We start from the raw sequence: 22,010 nt of genomic DNA on the forward strand, positions 1-22,010 counted from the left end.
GCAGGGAACACTGCACCCTCTGGTGGACATGCTCTGTACTGTCTGCTGTACTTCCTGCAGGGGACACTGCGCCCTCTGGTGGACGTACTCTGTACTGTCTGCTGCACTTCCTGCAGGAAACACTGCACCCTCTGGTGGACGTGCTCGGTACTGTCTGCTATACTTCCTGCAGGGGACACTGCACCCTCTGGTGGACGTGCTCAGTACTGTGCTGTACTTCCTGCAGGGGACACTGCACCCTCTGGTGGACATGCTGTGTACCGTCTGCTGTACTTCCCGCAGGGGACACTGCACCCTCTGGTGGACATGCTGTGTACCGTCTGCTGTACTTCCTGCAGGGGACACTGAACCCTCTGGTGGACGTGCTCTGTACTGTGCTATACTTCCTGCAGGGGACACTGCACCCTCTGGTGGACATGCTCTATACTGCCTGCTGTACTTCCTGCAGGGGACACTGCGCCCTCTGCTGGACGTACTCTGCACTGTGCTGTACTTCCTGCAGGGAACACTGCACCCTCTGGTGGACATGCTATGTACTGTCTGCTGTACTTCCTGCAGGGGACACTGCACCCTCTGGTGGACATGCTATGTACTGTCTGCTGTACTTCCTGCAGGGGACACTGCGCCCTCTGGTGGACATGCTCTGTACCGTCTGCTGTACTTCCTGCAGGGAACACTGCACCCTCTGGTGGACATGCTGTGTACCGTCTGCTGTACTTCCTGCAGGGGACACTGCACCCTCTGGTGGACATGCTGTGTACCGTCTGCTGTACTTCCTGCAGGGAACACTGCACCCTCTGGTGAACATGCTGTGTACCGTCTGCGGTATTTCCTGCAGGGAACACTGCACCCTCTGGTGGACATGCTCTGTACTGTCTGCTGTACTTCCTGCAGGGCACACTGCACCCTCTGGTGGACATGCTCTGTACTGTCTGCTGTACTTCCTGCAGGGGACACTGCACCCTCTGGTGGACATGCTCTGTACTGTCTGCTGTACTTCCTGCAAGGGACACTGCACCCTCTGGTGGACATGCTCTGTACTGTCTGCTGTACTTCCTGCAGGGGACACTGCGCCCTCTGCTGGACGTACTCTGCACTGTGCTGTATTTCCTGCAGGGAACACTGCACCTTCTGGTGGACATGCTCTGTACTGTCTGCTGTACTTCCTGCAGGGGACACTGCACCCTCTGGTGGACATGCTGTGTACTGTCTGCTGTATTTCCTGCAGGTGACACTGCGCACTCTGGTGGACATGCTCTGTACTGTCTGCTGTACTTCCTGCAGGGGACACTGCACCCTCTGGTGGACATGCTCTGTACTGTCTGCTGTACTTCCTGCAAGGGACACTGCACCCTCTGGTGGACATGCTCTGTACTGTCTGCTGTACTTCCTGCAGGGGACACTGCGCCCTCTGCTGGACGTACTCTGCACTGTGCTGTATTTCCTGCAGGGAACACTGCACCTTCTGGTGGACATGCTCTGTACTGTCTGCTGTACTTCCTGTAGGGGACACTGCGCCCTCTGGTGGACGTACTCTGTACTGTCTGCTGTACTTCCTGCAGGGGACACTGCGCCCTCTGGTGGACGTGCTCTGTACTGTCTGCTGTACTTCCTGCAGGAAACACTGCCCCCTCTGGTGGACGTACTCTGTACTGTCTGCTGTACTTGCTACACGAAACACTGCACCCTCTGGTGGACATGCTCTGTACAGTCTGCTGTACTTCCTCCAGGAAACACTGCACCCTCTGGTGGACATGCTGTGTACTGTCTGCTGTACTTCCTGCAGGGGACACTGCGCCCTCTGGTGGACATGCTGTGTACTGTCTGCTGTACTTCCTGCAGGAGACACTGCACCCTCTGGTGGACATGCTGTGTACTGTCTGCTGTACTTCCTGCAGGAGACACTGCACCCTCTGGTGGACGTGCTCTGTACGGTCTGCTGTACTTCCTGTAGGAAATACTGCACCCTCTGGTGGACGTGCGCTGTACTGTCTGCTGTACTTCTTGCAGGGCACATTGCGCCCTCTAGTGGATGTGATGTGTATTGTCTGCTCTACTTCCTGCAGTACACATCGCGCCCTCTGGTGGACGTGCTCGGTACTGTCTGCTGTATTTCCTGCAGGGAACACTGCACCTTCTGGTGGACATGCTCTGTACTGTCTGCTGTACTTCCTGCAGGGGACACTGCACCCTCTGGTGGACATGCTGTGTACTGTCTGCTGTATTTCCTGCAGGTGACACTGCGCACTCTGGTGGACATGCTCTGTACTGTCTGCTGTACTTCCTGCAGGGGACACTGCACCCTCTGGTGGACATGCTCTGTACTGTCTGCTGTACTTCCTGCAAGGGACACTGCACCCTCTGGTGGACATGCTCTGTACTGTCTGCTGTACTTCCTGCAGGGGACACTGCGCCCTCTGCTGGACGTACTCTGCACTGTGCTGTATTTCCTGCAGGGAACACTGCACCTTCTGGTGGACATGCTCTGTACTGTCTGCTGTACTTCCTGCAGGGGACACTGCACCCTCTGGTGGACATGCTGTGTACTGTCTGCTGTATTTCCTGCAGGTGACACTGCGCACTCTGGTGGACATGCTCTGTACTGTCTGCTGTACTTCCTGCAGGGGACACTGCGCCCTCTGGTGGACGTACTCTGTACTGTCTGCTGTACTTCCTGCAGGGGACACTGCGCCCTCTGGTGGACGTGCTCTGTACTGTCTGCTGTACTTCCTGCAGGAAACACTGCCCCCTCTGGTGGACGTACTCTGTACTGTCTGCTGTACTTGCTACAGGAAACACTGCACCCTCTGGTGGACATGCTCTGTACAGTCTGCTGTACTTCCTCCAGGAAACACTGCACCCTCTGGTGGACATGCTGTGTACTGTCTGCTGTACTTCCTGCAGGGGACACTGCGCCCTCTGGTGGACATGCTGTGTACTGTCTGCTGTACTTCCTGCAGGAGACACTGCACCCTCTGGTGGACGTACTCTGTACTGTCTGCTGTACTTGCTACAGGAAACACTGCACCCTCTGGTGGACATGCTCTGTACAGTCTGCTGTACTTCCTCCAGGAAACACTGCACCCTCTGGTGGACATGCTGTGTACTGTCTGCTGTACTTCCTGCAGGGGACACTGCGCCCTCTGGTGGACATGCTGTGTACTGTCTGCTGTACTTCCTGCAGGAGACACTGCACCCTCTGGTGGACATGCTGTGTACTGTCTGCTGTACTTCCTGCAGGAGACACTGCACCCTCTGGTGGACGTGCTCTGTACGGTCTGCTGTACTTCCTGTAGGAAATACTGCACCCTCTGGTGGACGTGCGCTGTACTGTCTGCTGTACTTCTTGCAGGGCACATTGCGCCCTCTAGTGGATGTGATGTGTATTGTCTGCTCTACTTCCTGCAGTACACATCGCGCCCTCTGGTGGACGTGCTCGGTACTGTCTGCTGTACTTCCTCCAGATTACATTGCGCACTCATCTAGTAGTGCTGTGCACATTCTGCTGTTCTTGCAGGGCACATCACGCCCTCTGGTGGACAAACTGTGTACACTCTGCCGTACTACTTGCAGGGCACATTGCGCCCTCTTGTGGACATGCTCTGTACTGTCTACTGTACTTTACAGGGCACATTGCACCCTCTGGTGAATGTGCTGTGTACTGACTGCTTGTACTTGTGGACATCTTGTGTACAGACAGCTATAGTTCATGCAGGGCACACTGTGTGCACGCTGCTGTATTTTTGGAAACCATACCAATTCATAATTTATTTTTTGGGGGGAGAAATTACAGAAAAAATATTCTGCCACTCAGGGTTTTTTTCTTGTTTTTCGTTTTGGCATTCACAGTATGGGATGAATATGATTTTTTTTTTCGTTCACAGTGAGAACAAATCTGTTACTTTTTTAATTAACGGGGAGGAGAGAGTGATGTGAATTTTTATAGTTTTTTTTTATTTCATTGTTTTGCATTTTTTGTTACATTATGTATTGATCCCCGCAGGAGATTTAAAGGGAATCTCTCACCTGGTTTTTGCCAACTAATTCCAATGTAGCATAATGTAAAGACCCTGTTTCCAGCAATGTGTTACTTATTGGGCTGCTTGCTGCAGTTTTGCTAAAAGCACTAGAGGACTAGTAAACCTGCTGCCATGTAGTCCTCCATATTCATAAGCTCTGTATAACCCCGCCCACACCAATTTTTGCCTATGCACGGTGTACACAGGTAGATGCCAATCAGTGGTGCAGGTGGGGTTATACAGAGCCCCAGCACTCAGAGAACTGCTAGATCTGCAAAAAAGTTTTTATTCAAAACAGCAGCAACTAGTAAAGTGACATCGCTGGGATCAGGATCTCTGCCCCTTCATCATGCTGCTCTCAGGTGGGGTAGCGAATACTTAATGACAGATTTCCTTTATTGTACCAATTTTGGAAGTTAATTCCTATCCAAAAGATAGGGAATAACTTTACATATGCTGGGGGTCTGACTGCTAGGCCCCCCACTGACCCCGAGAATCAGGACTCTGAAAAACCCTGTGTGAATGGAGCGGTTTATTCTTAATGGTAGTGCCAGAGACCAGACAGGCGCTGTGGTCAGTTATCTCCAATAATCCTATAGATATTGAATGGAGCGGAGGTGCAATATAGGGACCAAACCAGCATGTAGTACTACATGGCAGACATTAAAATGTAGATTACATCAGGGGGTCTCAAACTCCCATGCGGCCCAGAAGCTGGATTCCGCGGCCTCCATGGCATTGGAGCTCCTAAGACAAGGGGCTTAACAATTGCCCGGGGAAGGAAAGGGGTCCGCTGACACCAGCACCTTTTTCAGCTAAATGTACATCATTTGCAGTGCACTGGGGAGCAGAGGCCACCGGCTAACTGGACCTCAATAGCTATACAAGCCCCCAGGCTATCAGAGGCCGACAGTTGAAGTCAGCACGCCCGCGGCCAGCAGGGCATGACGACACTGCAGTGAGCAGCTCCGGCTATTGAACAGGTAGAGGATGCTGCTCGCTGGCCCGCGGCCAGGTGAGAAATATATATATTTTTTTTTTGTTCGAATGTGTATGTGATGAGCGATAAGATGAGGGACATTATTATAGGATGCAAAAAGGAAGGAAGAAGTTGCATAAAATCCAAATTTATTAGAAAAAAATGTAAAAGGGACGGAGGCACTACAAGTCCAACAGGCACACGAACCCAACACGTTTCAGCTCACACAGCATTACCATGAGTAAGCATGTAATGCAGACCTTTCAAACAAAAAATAGCTGTTTTACAGCACCAGTAAGTGTATGAGATACTAGGAAACCTCACGCAGGGTCAAAAATATCCGCAGCATAAATAGACCAGTGATGCGGATCTGTAACCCCCCGTGTATTATTTATCCTGTGAAAGCTATTGCGTAGTTGACCCTTTCCGAGTGTAAAGTGTGGGGCTTTTTTGTTACAAAATGGTATGGGGGGAGGCCCGCAATGGAAATGCCCTGTGGGAACACACCCGAAAACGGTTTTCAATAACTACATGTGAATATCCCCTCAGTCTCTGAGACCCCCAACAATAGATGTGAGGTTACCTTTAGTTACTACAACAAAGGGCTGATTATACATTAATTTCACAAGGATATCATTTTAATACTTTCTAGGCCTATCGTGTAAGCTTGCATGGACCATCACAACAAAATCAGCGCCATAATTCAGTACAGATTCTCTATAGTGGAAGAATATTGACTTTGTGTTTGTCTAATGGTTTACACTAAGACCCTGTTCACACGGCATTTCCTCAGTGCATACAAGAATTCCAGCTGAATCCCCGGAAAAATGGGATTTAGCTTAACCTCCAGGGGTGCCTTGGTCTTCTACGTTTCTGTACCAGTCAGAAAACAGCCGGGCAGACGGCTATCTCTCCCGGCTACTCCATACCCAGACACACTCGGCTTGGCCAAGAATTCCTGTGTTCTCAGAGAGCCGTTACCAGAGTAATACGGCAGGGATTATCTCACTGCTGAACAAAATAATCGGCTGCTTAAATTCCAATGGCCGGATCCTTCTCTCCTCAATAACATGTTGGGGAAGAGTCAGGAGGACACATACAAGAGATGGTCAACTGGCCCCCGCCAAAACTAGGTACAGCTGACTTATCGAATGACTATGGGGGCCTTTACGGTGATCCTACACATTAGATGAACAATGGCAGAAGCTGTCGATTTCAGCAAGACCAGCTGACCATCTGATCCTTCTCACAGATGTTCGGGGAAAGGATCGAGCTTTTAACATGCCAAATACTGTCAGTCTCCCAGGAGATAATCTGGCGCCTGACAGGAGCCTATTCTCCTCTAGTAGAAGCCAGCGGAGCAATTTTTGGTACTCTGATAGTGCTACCTGACGTCCCAGGCACTGCTAGACGGGAGCCCCTCGAATCTTACCCTCTGACATCCCCGGCACTGCTAGACGGGAGCCCCACAAATCTCTTACCTTCTGACGTCCCCGGCACTGCTAGACGGGAGCCCCACAAATCTCTTACCTTCTGATGTCCCCAGCACTGCTAGACGGGAGCCCCACAAACCTCTTACCCGCTGACATCCCCGGCACTTCTAGACGGGAGCCCCACAAACCTCTTACCCGCTGACATCCCCGACACTGCTAGACGGGAGCTCCACAAACTTCTCTTACCCGCTGACATCCCCGGCACTGCTAGACGGGAGCCCCACAAATCTCTTACCTTCTGATGTCCCCGGCACTTCTAGACGGGAGCCCCACAAACCTCTTACCCGCTGACATCCCCGGCACTGCTAGACGGGAGCCCCACAAACTTCTCTTACCCGCTGACATCCCCGGCACTGCTAGACGGGAGCCCCACAAATCTCTTACCTTCTGATGTCCCCGGCACTTCTAGACGGGAGCCCCACAAACCTCTTACCCGCTGACATCCCCGGCACTGCTAGACGGGAGCCCCACAAACCTCTTACCCGCTGACGTCGCCAGCACTGCTAGAGGCACTGCTAGACGGGAGCCCCACAAATCTCATACCTTCTGATGTCCCCGGCACTGCTAGACGGGAGCCCCACAAACCTCTTACCCGCTGACGTCCCCGGCACTTCTAGACGGGAGCCCCACAAACCTCTTACCCGCTGACATCCCCGACACTGCTAGACGGGAGCCCCACAAACTTCTCTTACCCGCTGACATCCCCGGCACTGCTAGACGGGAGCCCCACAAATCTCTTACCTTCTGATGTCCCCGGCACTTCTAGACGGGAGCCCCACAAACCTCTTACCTGCTGACATCCCCGGCACTGCTAGACGGGAGCCCCACAAACTTCTCTTACCCGCTGACATCCCCGGCACTGCTAGACGGGAGCCCCACAAATCTCTTACCTTCTGATGTCCCCGGCACTTCTAGACGGGAGCCCCACAAACCTCTTACCCGCTGACATCCCCGGCACTGCTAGACGGGAGCCCCACAAACCTCTTACCCGCTGACATCCCCGGCACTGCTAGACGGGAGCCCCACAAACCTCTTACCCGCTGACGTCGCCAGCACTGCTAGAGGCACTGCTAGACGGGAGCCCCACAAATCTCTTACCTTCTGATGTCCCCGGCACTGCTAGACGGGAGCCCCACAAACCTCTTATCCGCTGACGTCCCCGGCACTGCTAGACGGGAGCCCCACAAACTTCTCTTACCTGCTGACATCCCCGGCACTGCTAGACGGGAGCCCCACAAATCTCTTACCTTCTGATGTCCCCGGCACTGCTAGACGGGAGCCCCACAAACCTCTTACCCGCTGACATCCCCGGCACTGCTAGACGGGAGCCCCACAAACCTCTTACCAGCTGACATCCCCGGCACTTGTAGATGGGAGCCCAACGACTTCTTTCAGTATCAGTTTTCAGCAGGCTCCTTACGATCAGAGTCAGGAATACAATGACTGATAACACATGATCCACCATACCCAATAGATGAGGTCAAAGCTGCAACACCATCAGGGAGGCGTCTGATTGGGTCCAAGCTTATTCTGCAGCAGGACAACAACCCCAAACATACAGCCAAGGTCATTAACCCCTTAAGCCCCGCGGGTGGTTTGCACGTTAATGACCGGGCCAATTTTTACAATTCTGACCACTGTCACTTTATGAGGTAATTACTCTGGAACGCTTCAACGGATCCCCCTGATTCTGAGATTGTTTTTTCGTGACATATTGTACTTCATGATTGTGGAAAAATTTCTTTGATATCACTTGCGTTTATTTGTGAAAAAAACGGAAATTTGGCGAAAATTTTGAAAATTTTGCAATTTTCAAAATTTTAATTTTTAAGCCCTGAAATCAGAGCGATATGTCACACAAAAGAGATAATAAATAACATTTCCCACATGTCTACTTTACATCAGCACAATTTTGGAACCAAAATTTTTTTTTGTTAGGGAGCTATAAGGGTTAAAAGTTGACCAGCGATTTCTCATTTTTCCAACAAAATTTACAAAACCATTTTTTTAGGGACCACATCACATTTGAAGTCACTTGGAGAGGTCTTTTTGACAGAAAATACCCAAAAGTGACACCATTCTAAAATCTGCACCCCTCAAGGTGCTCAAAACCACATTCAAGAACTTTATTAACCCTTCAGGTGCTTCACAGGAATTTTTTGAATGTGGAAGAAAAAAATGAACATTTAACTTTTTCACAAAAATGTTACTTTAGACCCAATTTTTTTTATTTTCACAGGGGTAACAAGAAAAAATGGACCCCAAAATTTGTTGTGCAATTTCCCCTGGGCACGCAGATACCCAATATGTGGGGAAAAAACACTGTTTGGGCGCACGGCAGGGCTCGGAAGGGAAGGAGCGCCATTTGACTTTTTGATTGTAAAATTTGCTTGAATAATTAGCGGACGCCATGTTGTGTTTGGAGAGCCCCTGTGTGCCCAAACTTTGGAGCTCCCCCACAAGTGACCCCATTTTGGAAACTAGACCCCCCAAGGCACCTTTCTAGATGCATAGTGAGCACTTGGAACCCCCAGGTGCTTCACAAATTGATTCGTAAAAATGAAAAAAAAAAACACTTTTTCATTTTTACGAATCAATTTGTGAAGCACCTAGGGGTTCCAAGTGCTCACTATGCATCTAGATAGGTGCCTTGGGGGGTCTAGTTTCCAAAATGGGGTCACTTGTGGGGGAGCTCCAATGTTTGGGCACACAGGGACTCTCTAAATGCAACATGGTATCCGCTAACAAATTGAATGGAAAATCGGCTCAAATTGTTAGCGGACACCACATTGCGTTTGGAGAGCCCCTCTGTGCCCAAACTTTGGAGCTCCCCCACAAGTGACCCCATTTTGGAAACTAGACCCCCCAAGGCACCTATCTAGATGCATAGTGAGCACTTGGAACCCCAGGTGTTTCACAAATTGATTCATAAAAATGAAAAAGTGGTTTTTTTTTCACTTTTTCATTTTTACGAATCAATTTGTGAAGCACCTGGGGGTTCCAAGTGCTCACTATGCATCTAGAAAGGTGCCTTGGGGGGTCTAGTTTCCAAAATAGGGTCACTTGTGGGGGAGCTCCAATGTTTGGGCACTCAGGGGCTCTCCAAACGCAACATGGCGTCCGCTAACAATTTGAGCCGATTTTCCATTCAATTTGTTAGCGGACACCATGTCGCGTTTAGAGAGCCCGTGATGTGCCTAAACAGTGGAGCTCCCCCACAAGTGTCCCCATTTTGGAAACTATACCCCTCAAGGATTTTATTAAGGTGTATAGTGAACATTTTGAACCCAGAGGTACGGCACAGAATTTGTTTACATTGGGTCATCATATTATTATTATTATTATTTATTATTATAGCGCCATTTATTCCATGGCGCTTTACATGTGATAGGGATATACATAACAAAAGCATTTACATAATCTTAACAAAACGAGTCAGCGACTGGTACAGGAGGAGCGAGGACCCTGCCCGCGAGGGCTCACAGTCTACGAGGGATGGGTGAGGATACAGTAGGTGAGGGTAGAGCTGGTCGTGCAGTGGTGTTTACTGCAGGTTGTAGGCTTGTCGGAAGAGGTGGGTCTTCAGGTTCCTTTTGAAGGTTTCCACGGTCGGCGAGAGTCTGATATGTTGGGGTATAGAGTTCCAGAGTAGGGGGGAAGCACGGAAGAAATCTTGTATATGAGTGTGGGAGGAGGAGATAAGAGGGGAGTAGAGCAGGAGATCTTGTGAGGATCGGAGGTTGCGTGCAGGTAAGTACCGGGAGACTAGGTCACAGATGTATGGGGGAGACAGGTTGTGGATGGCTTTGTATGCCATGGTTAGAGTTTTGAACTGAATTCTCTGGGCAATAGGGAGCCAGTGAAGGGATTGACAGAGAGGAGAGGCCGGGGAATAGCGGGGGGACAGGTGGATTAGTCGAGCAGCAGAGTTTAGGATAGATTGGAGAGGTGCAAGAGTGTTGGAAGGGATGCCACGGAGCAGGAGGTTGCAGTAGTCGAGGCGGGATATGATGAGGGCATGCACTAGTGTTTTTGCAGAGTCTTTGCTGAGGAATGCACGGATCCGGGAGATGTTTTTGAGTTGGAGTCGGCAGGAGGTGGAAAGGGCTTGAATATGTGGTTTGAAGGAGAGATCAGAGTCCAGGGTTACCCCAAGGCAGCGAGCTTGTGGGACTGGGGAGAGTGAACAGCCATTGACGTTGATGGATAGGTCGGATGGGGGATGTGAATGAGAGGGTGGAAAGATGATGAACTCTGTTTTATCCATGTTGAGTTTTAGAAACCTGTCGGAGAAGAAGGATGAGATGGCGGACAGACATTGTGGGATTCTGGTTAGTAGGGAGGAGATATCGGGTCCAGAGAGGTAGATCTGTGTGTCGTCAGCATAGAGGTGATACTGAAAGCCGTGAGACTCTATGAGCTGTCCCAGGCCGAAGGTGTAGATGGAGAAGAGCAGGGGTCCTAGAACTGAACCTTGGGGGACACCGACAGATAGGGGGCGAGATGAGGAGGTGGTGCGTGAGTGGGAGACGCTGAATGTCCTGTCTGTTAAGTATGAGGAGATCCAAGATAGAGCCAAGTCCGTGATGCCAAGAGATGAGAGAATCTGGAGTAAGAGGGAATGGTCCACTGTGTCAAAGGCAGATGACAGGTCCAGAAGGAGGAGGATGGAGTAGTGTCGCTTGGATTTGGCATTTAGTAGGTCGTTTGTGACTTTGGTCAGGGCAGTTTCAGTCGAGTGATGCGGTCGGAAGCCAGATTGTAGACGGTCGAAGAGGGAGCAGGAGGAGAGGTGGGAGGACAGTTCAAGGTGGACATGTTGTTCTAGAAGTTTTGAGGCAAAGGGGAGAAGTGATATGGGGCGGTAGCTGGTCAGAGAGGAAGGGTCAAGGGAGGGCTTTTTGAGGATGGGTGTGATTGCGGCATGTTTGAAACATGAGGGGAAGACTCCGGTTGTTAGTGATAGATTGAAGAGGTGGGTTAGGGTTGGGATGAAGACTGAGGTGAGGTTAGTGATGAGGTGGGATGGGATTGGGTCAAGTTCGCAGGTGGTGAGGTGTGATTTGGAGAGTAAAGAGGAGACTTGACCTTCTGTAATGGTGGAGAAGTGGGGTTTGGAGGAGGATGGTTGAGTAGATATGAGGAGGGGTTGTGTGGATTTTAGGCCAAAGTTTTGTCTGATGGTGTCAATCTTCTGTTTGAAGAATGAGGCAAAGTCGTCGGCTGAGATGAGAGAAGAGGGAGGAGGTGCTGGGGGACGAAGGAGAGAGTTGAAAGTGTTAAATAGCTGTTTAGGGTTGTGAGATAGGGAGGATATGAGAGATGAGAAGTAGGTTTGTTTTGCTGTAGTGAGTGCGGACTTGAAATTAGTGAGGGATTGCTTGAATGCGATGAAGTGCTCGATGGAGTGAGACCTTTTCCATCTCCGCTCCGCAACCCTGGAGGCCCGGCGCAGTTCTTTGGTAAGTTTAGTGTGCCAGGGTTGCCTGTTGAATGTGCGAGGTGTGGTGTGTGTGAGAGGGGCGATCGAGTCTAGAGCTGCAGCTATTGTGGTGTTATATGAAGCAGCAGCAACGTCTGCATCGTGCAAGGAATTTATGTCTGTGAGAGGAAGGAGGGATTCAGAGAGAGAGTGTAGGTCAAGGTGTTTGAGATTTCTGCGAGGGTGTGTGAGTTTGTGGAGTGGGGATTGTGCACCCGGAGAGGAGAGGGTAGAGAATGTGAGGAGGTTATGGTCAGAGAGAGGGAGTGGTGAGTTAGAGAGGTTAGATAGGGAACAGAGGCGGGTGAAGATGAGGTCCAGTGTGTGGCCATCTTTGTGGGTGGGTGTGGAAGACCATTGAGTGAGTCCAAAGGAGGAGGTGAGGGATAGGAGCTTAGAGACAGACGAGTGGGGAGTGTCAATGGGGATGTTGAAGTCACCCATTATGATAGTGGGGATGTCAGTGGAAAGGAAGTGAAGCAGCCAGGTAGTGAAATGGTCTAAGAAGGTGGTGGCTTGCCCTGGGGGTCGGTAAACGACGGCCAGTTGGAGGTTGGAGGGGGAATAGATGCGCACACAGTGCACCTCAAAAGAGGGGAGTGTAACGGAGGGTGGCAGTGGGATTTTGGTGAAAGCGCAGAGTTCCGATAGGAGGAAACCTACGCCTCCACCATGTTTGCCATTGGGGCGGGGGGTGTGGGAAAGGTGGAATCCGCCATATGAAAGGGCAGCTGGGGAGGCTGTGTCAGAGGGGGTGAGCCAGGTTTCAGTGATGGCGAGGAAGGAGAGTTTGTTTGTAATGAAAAGATCGTGGATGAAGGAAAGTTTGTTGCAGACAGAGCGAGCGTTCCATAGAGCTCCTGTTAGTATAGCTGAGGAGGTGGGTATTAGTTGGATGGGTATGAGGTTAGAAGGGTTGCGACAGTTTGAGGAAGGTCGTGGATAGGAGGTAGAAGTGACTGTGGGGATATGGCGAGGAGGACCAGGATTTGGAGAGATATCTCCAGCAGTGAGGAGGAGCAGAGAAAGTGTTAGCAGGTGGGAGCAAGAGAGAGCATGAGGTGGCTGTCTGTGTTTGGAGATCCAGGATTGAATGCTGAGGAATAATTTGGAGGAGGAGGTGAGATGAATGGGGAGAATAGAGGGAGAGATGAAGAGTTTCTTACTTGGTGTAGGGATTTGAGGGGTTATTAGAAAGTGGAGGACTATAGAGGAAAAAGTGAGAGCTAACAGAAACATAGTTAATGGAGAGTAAGTGGTCAAAGTGTTTGTTACCTGACTCCTGCCCTGAATTGAATAAGTTGTCATTATTCTTGAGCGCAAGTGCTCGCTACTTGAGTTTGCATCGGGTACTCAGGTATGCACCATGTACAGCGTGTGCTCGAGTGACATGCTAGAGTCCCTGCTTCGCATGTTTCACGGTTATTAGACACCCAAAAAAAAACATGCGGGGATTGCTCGTGCATGGCAGGCAATCCCCGTAAAGTTTTTTGGCCGCGAAGCATATGGGGCAGAGACTCGAGCATGTCACTCAAATACCCACGATACTCAATGCATACTCAAGTAGCGAGCACTTGCTCTCAACACTAGTCGCCATATCGTCATCCTTTTTTCTTACTTTTGAAAAAAATCCCAACCCCAGCCCTAACCCTAGCACAACCCTAGCCCCAGCACAACCCTAGCCCCAGCACAACCCTAGCCCCAGCACAACCCTAGCCCCAGCACAACCCTAGCCCCAAACCCAGCCCTAACCCTAGCCCAATCCTAACCCAAGAGTTTATTTTTGACGCCGTTCCTTGTGCGGTATAAGTGATTAGACGACTTTATTCTTCGGGTCGGTGTGATTACAGCAATGCCAGAATCATATGGGGTTTTTATGACTGACAGCTGTCACACACTAAAAGACGCATTTTTTGTAAAATCTAGTTTTTGCATCGCCATATTTTGAGAGCTAGAATTTTTCCAGATTTTGGCAGACAGTCATGTGACGGGTCGTTTTTTGCGGGATGACTTGACATTGTTATTGGTGCCATTTTCAGGCACGTGACATTTTTTGATCGCTTTCTATTCCGATTTTTGGGAGGCAGAATAAACAAAAACCAACAATTCAGGAATTGTTTTTTTTTTTTTTATTCTGTTCCGCGTGTGGTAAAATTGATGAGGTAGCTTTATTCTTCGGGTCAGTACGTTTACAGCGGTACCACATTTGTATCATTTTTCTATGTTTTGGCGCTTATACACAATAAAAGCTATTTTATAGAAAAAAATATTTTTTAGCATCGCTTTATTCTGAGAGCTATAACTTTTTTATTTTTCGGCTGACGGAGCTGTATGGCGGCTTGTTTTTTGCAGGACGAGATGACGTTTTCAGTGGTATCATTTTTATTTATATGCGTCTTTTTGATCGCGTGTTATTCCACTTTTTGTTTGGCGGTATGGTGATAAAGCATTGTTTTTTGCTTCGTTTTTTTTTTTTTTTTTTACAGTGTTCACTGAAGGGGTTAACTAGTGCTTTGTTTACTTTTATTGTTTTTTTTTTTTTTTTTTATAATAATATTTATTGATGGGTACATTATATTTTTATTTTTGGTGTATTATTTTTTTTCTTTTTTTATAATATTTTTGCACATTTTTTTTTTCCACTTTCACACAGTTTATACACTTTATTACTTTGTCCCACTCTGGGACTTTCACTTTTTTTTTTCTGATCGCCTGCATGGCACAGGAATGAAGCACCATCCCTATGCCATGAAGGCTGTCAGAAGTGCACAGTGTGAAGATTGCTTGGAGATGCACTGCGCATGCCCAAGCAATCTTCCTGCTCTCTGGTGACCCGGATGTTGTCATGACGACATCGGGTCGTCATGGCAACACCCGGGAAGCCTTTGCAGACAGCGCTGGAAGCCGGAAGAGGAGGTGAGTATCGCCGATCACCTCCCCTTGCCCCCGCAATGCCGCGATCGACTTCGATCGCAGCATCGCGGGGGTTAATGTGCTGGGAGCGGTGCAGGACCGCTCCCTGCACATAGTACCGGGTGTCAGCTGTGACAATCAGCTGACATCCGGCGGCGATCGCGCCCGCATAGCCTGTGTGCGCGCGCGATCGCCATGACGTACTAATACGGGTCTGGCTCTTAAGTCCCAGGGCACAGACGCGTATTAGTACGTCAGATGTTATTAAGGGGCTAAGATCTATCTTCAGTGTAAAGAAGAAAAAGGAGGAAGTGATGATATGGCCCTCACAAACCCTGATCTCAACATCGAGTCTGACTGGGATTACATGAAGACAGGAGGATTTATTTGTGCAAGCCTACATCCTCAGAAGATCTGTAGTTAGTTCTCCAAGATGTTTGGAACAACCTCCCCGCCGAGCTCAAATAACACATGTACAAGTGTAACCTGGAGGAATGCTGTTTTGAAGACAGTGATCACACCAAATATTATTTTGATTTACGATTTCTCCTTTTTTCCATTCACACTTACTATAACACTTCTATCTTAAAAGTCATTCTTATTTTGCAGCATTTTTTAACCCCTTAACAACATCTGACGTACTAATACGCGTCTGTGCCCTGGGACTTAAGAGCCAGACCCGTATTAGTACGTCATGGCGATCGCGCGCGCACACAGGCTGTCCGGGCGCGATCGCCGCCGGGTGTCAGCTGATAGTATCGGGTGTCAGCTGTGACAATGTGCAGGAGCGGTCCTGCACCGCTCCCAGCACATTAACCCCCACGATGCTGTGATCGAAGTCGATCGCAGCATTGCGAGGGCAAGGGGAGGTGATCGCAGATACTCACCTCCTCTTCCGGCTTCCAGCGCAGTCTGCAAAGGCTTCCCGGGTGTTGCCATGACGACCCGATGTCGTCATGACAACATTCGGGTCACCAGACAGCAGGAAGATTGTTTGGACATGCGCAGTGCATCTCCAAACAATCTTCTCCCTGTCCGGCGCTGACAGCCTGCATGACACAGGGATGGTGCTGCATTCCTCTGCCATGCAGGCGATCAGAGAAAAAAAAGTGAAAGTCCCAGAGTGGGACAAAGTAATAAACTATATAAGCTTCCAGAAAGTGAAAAAAAAAAAAAAAAAAAAAAATTGCAAAAATATAAAAAAAAATAAAAATATAATGTACCCATCAATAAATATTATTATACAAAAAAAACAATAAAAGTACACATATTTGATATCGCCGCGTCCGGAACAACCTGACCTATAAAACTGTCCCACTAGTTAACCCCTTCAGTGAACACGGTAAAAAAAAAACAAAAAAAAAACAATGCTTTATCACCATACCGCCAAACAAAAAATGGAATAACACGCGATCAAAAAGACAAATATAAATAAAAATGGTACTGCTGAAAACGTCATCTCGTCCCGCAAAAAACAAGCCGCCATACAGCTCCATCATCCGAAAAATAAAAAAGTTATAGCTCTCAGAATAAAGCGATGCTAAAAAATATTTTTTTCTATAAAATTGCTTTTATTATGTAAAAGTGCAAAACATAGAAAAACGATATAAATGTGGTACCGCTGTAAACGTACTGACCCAAAGAATAAAGCTGCCTTATCAATTTTACCACACGCGGAACAGAATAAAAAAAAAAAAAAAACAATTCCTGAATTGTTGGTTCTTGTTTATTCTGCCTCCCAAAAATCGGAATAGAAAACGATCAAAAAATGTCACGTGCCTGAAAATGGCACCAATAACAACGTCAAGTCATCCCGCAAAAAACGAGCCGTCACATGACTGTCTGCCAAAATCTGGAAAAATTATAGCTCTCAAAATATGGCGATGCAAAAACTAGATTTTACAAAAAATGCGTCTTTTAGTGTGTGACAGCTGTCAGTCATAAAAACCCCATATGATTCTGGTATTGCTGTAATCACACCGACCCGAAGAATAAAGTAATCTCATCACATGTGGTTTTTTTTTCATTTTAACGAATCAATTTGTGAAGCACCTGGGGGTTCCAAGTGCTCACTATGCATCTAGATAGGTGACTTGGGGGGGTCTAGTTTCCAAAATGGGGTCACTTGTGGGGTGCTCCAATGTTTGGGCACACAGGGACTCTTCAAATGCAACATGGTGTCCGCTAACAAATTGTCGGCTCAAATTGTTAGCGGACACCATGTTGCGTTTGGAGAGCCCCTGTGTGCCCAAACATTGGAGCTCCCCCACAAGTGACCCCATTTTGGAAACTAGACACCCCAAGGCACCTATCTAGATGCATAGTGAGCACTTGGAACCCCCAGATGCTTCACAAATTGATTCATAAAAATGAAAAAGTGAAAAAAAAAAACACTTTCATTTTTATGAATCAATTTGTGAAGCACCTGGGGGTTCCAAGTGCTCACTATGCATCTAGATAGGTGCCTTGGGGGGTCTAGTTTCCAAAATGGTGTCACTTGTGGGGGAGCTCCACTGTTTAGGCATATCAGGGGCTCTCCAAACACAACATGGCGTCCGCTAATTATTCAAGCAAATTTTACAATCAAAAAGTCAAATGGCGCTCCTTCCCTTCCGAGCCCTGCCATGCGCCCAAACAGTGTTTTTTCCCCAAATATTGGGTATCTGTGTGCCCAGGGGAAATTGCACAACAAATTTTGGGGTCCATTTTTTCTTGTTACCCCTGTGAAAATAAAAAAAATTGGGTCTAAAGTAACATTTTTGTGAAAAAAGTTAAATGTTCATTTTTTTCTTCCACATTCAAAAAATTCCTGTGAAGCACCTGAAGGGTTAATAAAGTTCTTGAATGTGGTTTTGAGCACCTTGAGGAGTGCAGTTTTTAGAATGGTGTCACTTTTGGGTATTTTCTGTCATATAGACCTCTCAAAGTGACTTCAAATGTGATGTGGTCCCTAAAAATATGGTTTTGTAAATTTTGTTGGAAAAATGAGAAATTGCTTGTCAATTTTAACCCTTATAGCTCCCTAACAAAAAAAAATTTTGGTTCCAAAATTGTGCTGATGTAAAGTAGACATGTGGGAAATGTTATTTATTAACTCTTTTGTGTGACATATCTCTCTGATTTAAGGGCATAAAAATTCAAATTTTGAAAATTGCAAAATTTTCGCCAAATTTCCGTTTTTTTTCACAAATAAACGCAAGTGATATCGAAGAAATTTTACCACAATCATGAAGTACAATATGTCACGAAAAAACAATCTCAGAATCAGGGGGATCCGTTGAAGCGTTTCAGAGTAATTACCTCATAAAGTGACAGTGCTCAGAATTGTAAAAATTGGCCTGGTCATTAACGTGCAAACCACCCTGGGGCTTAAGGGGTTAAACACCAGCCTAAACCTTTTCAGTACTGTACATCCCCTGCCAAACTTACAAGTCAGTAACAGTATTACAAAGAAGAAATCCCTCTGCAGGACGTGTTTCATTATATTTTATTGAATGCATGACAAATCAAAATGTTTTAAAAAGGAACAGTTCATTTCTTTTACAATTAAAAACAATACAGTAGTAATAAATTATTTCATAATGAACATGGGCCATAAACAGCACCCAGTGCATATGTCCACAGATCGGGGCTCACATATACGGTATATACTGTGACTGGAGGAGACGTCCAACTGCGTTATGTGCAGGATACAAGTGGGATCTGGTTCACGTACATATGCGATATATACTGTAGGTTATAGCTGTACTTTATACCGTATTTGCCGCAAGTGTAAATGTCTATTACGAGAACAGGGATGTGTGTACAGAAAACGCCATACTGGCGGCTCCTGGGCACCGGGACCAAGGGTGCTGGGGGCCAGAGGACTGATGCTACAAAAAATGCATATGGTGTCATCTACCATGAGTGGGAAAAAATAGATTGTTGCCCATAGCAGCCACATTGCAATTGGTTCCCAAGGACAAAACTTTTTTTTCTATTTTTGATACATCAAGGTTGGTACAATTATTAGGAAACGTGTGTATGTATTAGGTTTATATATATATATATATGCATCCTCATATAAATTGTGTGCAGTGCATACAAATTTTCAAGACATTTCCATTATTCCACCATACGGGCTTTTAGAAAATGGTTAAAATTTGCTTTCCATAACATGCAGTATAGATACATACGTATCAACGATCCAATGCATGGCCGCCAGGTAACCGTTTTGGGCGACCGAGTGTTCACTATCTTACACCGACGAATCTGAACATTATAGGGTCAGCATAATGATGCTGAAGTCTGTATGATTGACAACTCTATAAAAAAAAAAAAAGCCCAGGCTGTCTTTTGGGCTTTGCCTGGTATTACAGCTCAATCCTTAAAAAAACCCGTAAGATGTAATACCAGACAAATCCAAGGAACATGATGGCACTATTTTAGAGAGAGAGAAAATTATATATATATATTTTTCTATTTATAGATAAGTTTGGTCTTTCTTTCAATAACTATTAGCCTAAATCTCTTTCCATGGAGGCTCTGGCACTTTCCTTTTAACACTTTAGAAGATACATTAAAGATACATTGAGATAGTATTTTTGCCATAAATGCCTAAGGATAAGTGGGTGGATGGGATGGATTGTTAGAGAGATATAAATGTATTCATATCATGGAGGGAATACAGCAAAGTGTATATACGTTACACAGGGTGCACATTAGTGTGTGTACATACCTTACTGCATACATATAGATGCAAGTGAGAGCTGGGCCTGCAGCAGCCACATGCACAGGAGCAGTGAGAGCCCTGATTAATGAAGCCCCGCCCACCAACACGGTAAGCCACGCCTACCAGCCAGTTTCCAGGATGCTGAACTCCGGGAGATTTTGATGTGACATCGCAGGTAGTCTGGAGATTCTTAGCCAGAGATCATGTCATCTTAGGAGCAGATCAAGTTACAGATGGATTTGAAAAAGCAAGGTATGTAACAAAGAGCTCATCTATGGCAATTGAAAATGACATGTAAAGTAGTAACCAAAGCCTTTAAAAAAAAAAAAAAAAAAAAAAAAAAAAAAAACTCCAGGAAAAAGGAGTCTGTTAGAATATGACTTTTCAAACCAATTGAACAGCTGACAATTTCAGTTTCCTTACCGGAAACCTCTAACACGCTGTAAGATCTGCACAGAAAATATAACCCAATACCCTATGAATTAATCCACATTAGTTTTGCGGAATTTGGAAAACTTAATATAAAACAAAACTAGACCACGGTGGGCTGAGGCGCCAATTATCTTCTCATATTGGAAATGTAGTCATAGATTATGTATATGAACGCATTTATTAAAAGCTTTTACTTTAGTTTACGGATGTGCACAGCTTTGTATGGTGGTGCGTTGACCTATGAATTGGTGTGAAGCCCATTTGAGTGTATAAATGGGTTGACCATTAAAGCCATTGGTGTCTAAATCTCTCAACTTGACCCTTTCCTTATTCATTCATACCGGTGTGTGAAACACAGGAGGCGAAACTATGGCCGTGTACTACACAATGCATCACAAAGTGTGGCCTCCTACAGCTGGAATGTTCTGAACCCATCATCAATGTGCCAAAAATAAAGCAAAAAAATTCATATGGCATAGTGAGCTGAAATGTTTCACAAGGACTAAGGAGCAGCATAGTGCATTTTGCCAACAGTGGGCTATATCTAGTGTACACAAGTCATGGAGAGGAAGTCATATCATCATTATCAATGGAGCATAATATATAGGCACCAATCATGAAATAAAAGTGGGATGAAAGGGTAAAAAAACCTCAGGAACATCTATAGATGTGATTTGTAGACAATACAAGAGAAGTAAAATTAAAAAAAAAAAAATTGGGATACTATTCGGTATACCAATATATTGCACATTAGCTATAAGCCTATGACACGGTATGTGTTGGTTCTACCATAGTAGTGGAAACAAGACATGACGTAGGCACCACATACACAGGCATAGAGCTATCAGGAGCAAAGGCATCTCTTAGTGCGGCACACAGGGGCCAGGGATGGAGCAATCTTCTCAATACCACAAAGGTGAAACCTGCCAGGATCAGACAGAGGATTAGTGATATGTAACTGGAAAAAGTGCAAATGTAGACTATGAAACTGATCATCCAGCGAATGAAGAAGATACCATGCAGGGATGAAAGCTGCAAATAAAAACCTGAACTTTGTCTTTTGTTACTTTGAAGCTGAAGATCAATTACATGATGCAAGGTTTTTCCTGATGTTGGCGATGGGAGATGCATAATTATATGGAGTCAAGAAGAACAGCTAAGAAGGGACCAAGTTCATGAGAAGTCTTCTTCTCTGGTTCAAGGGAGGCTAGAACATTTAAGATCTTAGCCTGAGACAGAGGAGAGTTCATGTTCACTTGAGGAGCTGATTTGTCTTTCAACTTTCTTCTGCTTTATTTTCTGAGCAATGTCCACTTTCTTCTCAAAGTAGCTGACTAGGGCTTGCTCAGTCAACATGGAAGCCAGAATCTGTTCAAAGGAGATTGACCATTCGGCATCAATGGTGCTGCCATACTTGGGTGTCACATTACCGGGTTCACACCCAACTAACACTGTGTCATCAGCAATATCTTCACACTGAAGCGAGCTGGCGCTCACCATAGAATATGAGGAAACAGAGGTATCATCCTTGGTTTCATCGTCAGAGGTGGGCTGTGTTGGAGGGCTGTTTCGCTCTCCGTTCCCCACTACCTTTTTAAATTTTTGTATTTCATCTTGGGTGATCGCTGACCGAGAGTTGCCAGGAACAGGAATGGGTTCTGTGGACTGTTCTTTAGTGGTTCGCGGTTCCAGACCAGAGCTCTGTTCTTCTTCTTCACTTGAGGGCTCCCTTGTAATATTTGTTTTCCCATCCTCAGCATTTCTAAGAGGAGGATTGGAGAACTTCTTTCCCACCTCACCAATCCGCAGCAGAAGACTAGCCACTGTGGCTATGGCATGGTATAGTTCTTGTTCCACCGGGTCCTCACTGAACATATTGTAGAATGTCTTGCATAGCTCAATAAATTGCTCCTGTTGAGTAGAAAAAAAGAAAAGATGCATCACATAATGGGTACAGAAAATTACAGAAGGGATCTGCTCT

The 22,010-nt window shown here is 46.8% G+C and overlaps 1 protein-coding gene across 2 annotated transcripts in view; it reads right to left on the reverse strand.

Moving 5' to 3' along the window:
- Window positions 1-18,356: 18,356 nt before the first annotated feature.
- Window positions 18,357-22,010, reverse strand: part of TBC1D9B (TBC1 domain family member 9B) — a 50,986-nt gene continuing 47,332 nt past the window's right edge. For both annotated transcript variants that reach the window (XM_073649770.1, XM_073649769.1), the window contains one exon: window positions 18,357-21,940. In XM_073649770.1, the coding sequence (XP_073505871.1) occupies window positions 21,254-21,940 (687 nt within the window). In that variant the 3' untranslated portion in view covers window positions 18,357-21,253. The remainder of the gene's footprint in view (window positions 21,941-22,010) is intronic.

This window comes from Phyllobates terribilis, unplaced genomic scaffold, assembly GCF_046119375.1.
Source record: "Phyllobates terribilis strain yellow unplaced genomic scaffold, ASM4611937v1 Scaffold_10__3_contigs__length_209671492, whole genome shotgun sequence".
Lineage (NCBI taxonomy): Eukaryota > Metazoa > Chordata > Amphibia > Anura > Dendrobatidae > Phyllobates > Phyllobates terribilis.